The following is a 6,719-nucleotide window of genomic DNA, read 5'->3' as shown; positions in this document are numbered from 1 at the left end:
CCCAGGCTCTGATGGACTAGAGGCCATCGTCACAGTGACAGAGACCCTGGAGGAACTGCAGCTGCCTCCGGAGGCAGTGGAGAGTGAGTCCCGTGGCGCCATCTACTCCATTCCCATCATGGAGGATGGAGGAGGCGGAAGCTCCACTCCAGAGGACCCGGCTGAGGCCCCCAGGACCCTCCTAGGTAACTCAAATGTCCCCTAACCCTGGGGAGATGTTGCCACCTCAGAGAGGCTGAGGGCACAGGGGCACAGCCCAGGTAGATGCTGGGGTCACAGCTGCCATGAGTTGGTCCTGTTCTTTCTGGGCTTAGTGGTACGTGGCCTCTCCCCTGTCCCTGCCCTGTCCCTCTCCTGAATGTTGCTTTTCTGCTCAACTCCACCCTGGACTCTCTGGGGCTAGAGATGTAAGGGGCTGCCCCTGGGAAAGAGAGTTGTCCCTCTGTTGGTCCCTCCTTGCCTTTCCTACCCAAAACAGAGGATTGACAGACTAGAAGAGGGGGACACAACCGCCCTGTTTTCCTGAGCTCATGACAGCTCGCAGCCCTTCTTAAATATGGCTTCAACAGCCGGGTACTCGGTGCGCACCTGTGATCCCAGCGACTCAGGAGGCTGAGGCAGGAGGATGGCGAGTTCAAAGCCAGCCTCAGCAACTCAGTGAGAGGCCCTAAGCAACTCAATGAGACCCTGTCACTGAATGAAATGGAAAACAGGGCTGGGAGGTGGCCCAGGGGTTAAACGTCCCAGGGTTCAATCCCAGGGACCCAAAACCAAACAAACAAAAATGCCCCAATAGTGGAGCTCAGGTTGAAGTCCCCCTGTGTGGAACACACACCAGCCCTCCCCAGGCCAGGCTCTCCCCCACCCGCTTTCCCCAGCCCCCACCCCCTTTCTTCCCTACCTGTCCTTCCTCCCACAAGGCTGTGGGGTGCTGTCCCTGGTGCTGAACTCTGTTCTTGGCCCAGAATTTGAAACCCAATCCGTTGTACCGCCCACCGGGTCCTCTGACGAGGAAGACCAGATGTTGGAGGAAGAAGAGAGATATGAGGACGAAGAAGAGGCAGAGGAGGAGGAGGAAGAGGAGGCGGTGGAGGACGAGGACCTATGGGCCTGGCCCAGCGAGTTCAGCAGCCCTGTCCCCACTGAGCCGGAAGCGGAGGACTCGCTGTCCCAGGCCTCCCCGCCAGCAAGGGCAGTCCTGCAGCCCGGAGCATCTCCACCTCCCGAGGGACAGTCAGAAACTCCCAGGCCTCCAAGGGCCCGTGGACCGCCTACCGAGACTCTGCCCACTCCCAGGGAGGGGACCCTGGCGTCCCCACCACCTTCCACTCTGGTTGGGGAGGAAATCGAGGGTCCTGAGCTACCTGAGGTCCCTCGAGGAGAGAGCGAAGAGACAGGGAGCTCCGAGGATGCCACCTCCCTGCCTCCAGCCACACAGGCCCCCGAGGCCACCGGGGAGCTGGAAGCCCCCTCTGAAGAGGACTCTGGGAGAACCATCCCCGCAGGGACCTCGGTGCAGGCCCAGCCAGTGCTGCCCACTGATGGCGCCAGCCGAGGTGGAGTGGCCGTGGCCCCCTCATCAGGTAACTCTGCCCAGGGCTCGAGCTTCCTAGTGATTCTCCCTTTCCCCCTCCTGCAGCTCGGGATCACCCGACCCGGGGTCCTTTAATCCCCCTCGTCCCCGACTCTCCTGTCCTGACTCTCCTCGTTCTCTTCCCTGTTGGTCTCCTATCTCGGATACCCCACCTGGTGATTTCCATCCCAGCTCTCTGAGTCCTCACCCTGTGACCCCGGCCCCACTACTGACCACCCGTGACCCTTCTGTCCTGGGGACCTCTACTTGTGACTCACATCTCACTGACCCGCAGTACCTCCTCATGCCTCTTCAGGATGCCCTGGTCACCCATGGCATTCTTTGGGGTCAGGCCTGCTTCCTCTGCTCCCTCCCGACCCCTTTCCCGTGCTGACCCCTTTAGTCACCTCCCACTGATCTCAGGGAAGCCTGGGAGTCCAGCCCTGCCCTTCGCCCTCTGGGGTCCAGGAGAGCCCTCCCCCTACAGAGCCTTAAGCGACTACTTCTGTGAAGTATTTTTTTTTTTCGACTGTTTCATGGAAAACAAGCCTTGGAAATAAATCTCTATTAAACTGCTTTGTAACCAAACTTCGGCCCCCTGTCTCCCTCTGAAGCTGCCCACCCTTCTTACCCCATGCTTCTGTGTCGGGAGCTTCTCTTTGGCTCCGGGTCGCGGCCTCTCTGTGTCTCCTGGTCTCTTCTTCCGGCTCCAGGCTTTCCTGTCCTCATGGTCTAACCGCCCCTTGCTGCCCCCCCAGCTCCTCCTCACACCTGTCTACACTCCCCCTCTTGACCGCTGACATCCCAGATTTGACTGTACGCATTGCCCCAGAGAAGCGGTCAGCTGTCCATCTGCAGGGGTACTGAGAGCTGTGGTCCCTCACTTCTGATGGGGAGAGACCCCACAGCCTGGGGCAGTGCGATGAGCATTTCTATTCATTTTTGGTCCACTTGGGTGGCTCCTGTCGAGAGTATTGATCGAGAAACCATAGGGCCAGCTCCTTGGCCTTCAGGTGCCCTGGCCCCTCATCCCCACCCCCACATCTCAGCAGGAGACACTGTCTAACTCCAGCTGCTGCCCGCACCTCCCCTCCACTAACCCCTGCACTAATAACCACCCCTGCCCCCAGGAAGAATGGTTTCCCCTCCCCGAACCCAGAGGATCTCAGAGTCTCCCACCCTGGAGAAGATGCTAGAGGAGGAATGTGGAGGGAGAAGGAGCGGGAAGTTAGGTTCGGGGGTCTGGGAGAAGCCCACCTGTCACAGAAGGTTCAGATCCCCAGTGCAGGCTCGTGGAGAAGGCTGGGCCAGAACCGGGCCCCCCTCCTAGAAGGTCCAGGGTGGGCTCAGGACCCCAGCATCAAGCCGGGCTCACCCATTTCAGCTGTGGGCTTTCTGCTCAGCTGGCCCTGGAGTTGGGCCCTCTGCAGGGTAAGGAAAGGGTTTGGTGGGAAAAGACCACGGGGGGGGGGGTCTCTTCAGTTTCTTAAGTTACCCCAGCTGGAGGGGGAGCAAGCGGTCCCCAGACCTGCTATTGCAACAAGAGGAAAGGCCAAGCTTTCAGGCGTATACTGTAGCTGGCCTCAGAGAGGGGGAGGCAGGAAGGAGACAAAGCCCCAAGACACGTCCTTTCACCCTAGTCTGTACCCTGGGCTCAGGTCCTGCAGTCACAGCCAGGGCTAGGAGCTGTGGCCTGTGGGGCAGGACCAGAGATAGTCCTGTTCCCCTGCTTGGAAGGCTGGACGGGAAGCCGAGGGGAGAGCAGGCGCAGCGGGAGAGCGTGAGGCACAGGAGGTGGCCAGGATGCCTCTCTGTTGGGTCTGGCACTTAAGGGATGAAATGAAACGCCTGTGGGGGAGGGGCGGCGTGACCAGCTGGGCAGCAACTACTGGCAGGAGGGGAGACAGGGAGGGAGAGGCGCTAGAAAAGCTGATTCATTTTTACCCCAAACGGCAAGGTCATCCCAGTATAATTCTTTGAATCAACTCCAGCTTCTCCCCAGTCCCTGCTCCAAACCCCACCAGGCAGTGGACACCGCAGGCCGGTCAGTGTAAAGCACTGTGGGCCTGGGCTTCAATGTGGTTACCTCCTGTCATGGCTGCAAGCACTGGTGGTCTGTGGAACCATCGTCCCCTGGGTCCTGTGGGTCAGAAAGGAGTAGAAACTGACAGTAGCCAGCACCCGGGCTGGACCTACGAGCAGCCACCTTGCACCCCAGGATCTAGAGAGTTAGAGAAGGCAGGTGACTTGGCCAAGTGCAGCCAGATCCCCAAACCAAACCGGAAGCCTCAGGGCAGCATGTTAGCCTAAGAGGACTGCCTGGAAGAGGGGGAGCCGAAAAGGGGGCCAGATGGGTCATGCTAGAGACTCTACAGAAGTGGAGGCTGGTAAGGGGGGAAAGTCTGGGTGAGACAAGAAGGGGGGCAAAGAGGTTGCCTAGTCCCGCCCCTTTCAGTGGGCAGCCTTAGCCCCTCTGGGTTTTGGGATCCTCTGGCCCAAGATGCCTGCAATGGTGCCGGTGGGGAGGGCAGAGAATGGGCTGGATCTCCACTGGCCACTTCTGGGCTGGAAGGTTCTGCCCAGTGGACATCAGGGAGAATGGTTAGCAGTCACCTGGACCACACCCATATCAGGTGCCAGGGACAGTCCAGGGAGGCCACACCCACTGCTGCTGGTGGTCTCTGCAGTCCCACCCAGTGGCCCACCTAGACTATACAGAAGTCTGCTGGGGCCTGGCACAAAGATAAGGGGCCTAGAGAGAGGAAATGACCCGCCCAGTGTTGCACAACTGACAGCCCAGGATCTTCCTCATAGTGACTCTGGAGCCTTCCTGGCTGCTTCCCCTCGGGCCGTCGTGGACTGGGCCCACATAGGTGGACATGACAGTGGCCTGCACAGGCTGAGTCAGTGATGCGCTCAGGGAAGGGCAGGAGGAAAGGGGAGGAAGAGCCCCAGGATTCAGAGCTGGGCTGTGACCAGAAGCTGGCTCCAGGGACCACGTTCAACTCCCAAGACAGGAAGGTCAAGATTGGGGGACCCCCTGGACCTCCCCCCGAGGGCTCAGACTGCATGGGTGTGCTCCCCTGCTCCCCCACCTCACTTCTTTCCCCCTCTCAGGTGACTGTGTCCCCAGCCCCTGCCACAATGGTGGGACATGCTTGGAGGAGGAGGAGGGGGTCCGCTGCCTGTGTCTGCCTGGCTATGGGGGGGACCTGTGCGATGTTGGTGAGTGTGTTGAGGGAGGCGGGGGGCATACCTGAAGCCTGGACCCTGCCCCAATATGCTAGTGCTGAAGGGCAGAGGGAGGGCATGAGTTTGGGCCATGAGTCCCCGCTTTAGGCCTGGGGACACAACTTTTCTGAGCCCTGTTCTCCATTTGTCGCTCTTGGAGGCACACTGCCACCTGCCCTCCTCCATGGAAGGGAGGACAGCCGAATTCTCTAGGATGGAGCATTGCAGACACTCATGGTCCCTGTCTCTTGGAGAAGACACCGATACCCCTGCCTAGGACCCCCTCATTCCCAGCTAGCTTCTTGGCACCGCCCTCCGGTCCCTCGGTCCCGCCCCTTGCGGTCTGCGGCGCAGGGAGAAGGCGCGTCCCTCGCCTGCAGATCTGACCTCGCTGCGTTCCAGGTCCTCCGGCCTAAGATGTCTGTCCCTCTGTGCCCCAGGCCTCCGCTTCTGCAGCCCGGGCTGGGACGCCTTCCAGGGCGCCTGCTACAGGCACTTCTCCACGCGAAGGAGCTGGGAGGAGGCGGAGACCCAGTGCCGGATGTACGGCGCACACCTGGCCAGCATCAGCACGCCCGAGGAGCAGGACTTCATCAACAGTGGGCTGGGGCCGGGCGGGAGGGGACCTTCGCCATCGCCTCGCACACACTCGTGATTGACACACTCATCACTTGGCTGCCCTCATTCAGCCATTGTTCATTCACGGTTTCCTTCTCTCTCCTTCCCGCTCTACGCGTAGGCCGGGGGGCTTCAGGAAGGGGAAGGCTGGGGTTCCACAGGAACTTACACCTGTATCAGCCCCCACCCCGCTCTCTGCCCTCACTCCGGCACTTGTGCCGGGGTTGGAGGGATCAAAAAAGAAAACAACGATAGGCCAGGCTCGGTGGCGCACGCCTGTAATCCTAGCTACTTAGGAGGCTGAGGCAGGAGGATCGCTGATTCGAGGTCAGCCTCAGCAATTTACCGACACCTTGTCCCAAAATGAAAAATTAAAAGAGCTGGTGTTGTTCACAGGTACATGATAGAGTGCCCTGGGGTTCAGTCCCCACGAAAGAGACAAAAAAGAAAATAGCGAGGGCCTGGGGATGCAACTCGGTGGTAGAGAGGTTGCGCAGGACGCGAGTCCCTAGGTTCCGTTCCTTAGCGCCGGGTACAAAACAAAAAGCCAAACCGGGGGAGGGCGTGGGTTTGGGATTTCTGCAAGGACTCCCCGCAGGCCACCCGGTAACAGGGAATCTGCGCCATCTGCTGGCAGTGCCGCTCACTGCACGCCCCGTCTCCGGCGGCTCTTCCCCAGATCGATACCGGGAGTACCAGTGGATCGGGCTCAATGACAGGACCATTGAAGGCGACTTCCTGTGGTCGGACGGCGTCCCTCTGGTGAGAGGCCTCGGCTGGCCCTCACGCCCTCTGGTTCATTCCTCGAAGCACGCCTGGCCTCCGCCAGCAGTCACCCACCTCCGCCCCTTCCTTTTCTGATGGCCTTTCCCTTCCCAGGCCCGCTCCCTCTTCTCCCGGGCCGCCTCCCCTCCTTAGGTCCCTCTCTCCTCTCCCTGGCTCCCATTCTCCCTCTCCCAAAGCCCCTTATTCCCTCTCCGGGTGTCTCCAACCCCCAGACCCTTAGCCTTCCCTCCCCTGGGGTCCCTCCCAACCCTCTGTGCTCCTAAGGGTTGAATGGGGCAAGTATTGGTGAGGTCAGGGCCCAGGAGCAGGAACACCACACTGTGGGTGGGCTGGGGAGGAAGAGGAGCCCAGGTGGAGGGTGAGTGTGTGTGTGTGTGTCCCCAGGCCCGGGCTCTGCATGCCGTCAAGATCCCAGAAGGACATCCAGGGAGCCTGCCAGGGCGCTGGAAGGCACTGTGGACCCTCCCTTCCGGCCCTCCTCCCGGTCCCCAAGTGGGAAAGCCTTGAATGC

General features: G+C 60.5%; 1 protein-coding gene across 1 annotated transcript in view; it reads left to right on the top strand.

Annotated features, from left to right (window-relative positions):
* Window positions 1–6,450, top strand: part of Bcan (brevican) — a 36,846-nt gene extending 30,396 nt beyond the window's left edge. The window contains exons 9-13 of the mRNA XM_048814940.1: window positions 6–185; window positions 966–1,583; window positions 4,691–4,798; window positions 5,245–5,403; window positions 6,102–6,450. Of these exons, the coding sequence (XP_048670897.1) occupies window positions 6–185; window positions 966–1,583; window positions 4,691–4,798; window positions 5,245–5,403; window positions 6,102–6,283 (1,247 nt within the window). The 3' untranslated portion in view covers window positions 6,284–6,450. The remainder of the gene's footprint in view (window positions 1–5; window positions 186–965; window positions 1,584–4,690; window positions 4,799–5,244; window positions 5,404–6,101) is intronic.
* Window positions 6,451–6,719: the final 269 nt, after the last annotated feature.

This window comes from Marmota marmota, unplaced genomic scaffold (assembly GCF_001458135.2).
Source record: "Marmota marmota marmota unplaced genomic scaffold, marMar, whole genome shotgun sequence".
In the NCBI taxonomy this organism is placed as follows: domain Eukaryota; kingdom Metazoa; phylum Chordata; class Mammalia; order Rodentia; family Sciuridae; genus Marmota; species Marmota marmota.
Note: the sequence above shows the minus strand (reverse complement) of the source record. Positions and strands in the feature narration are given on the sequence as shown.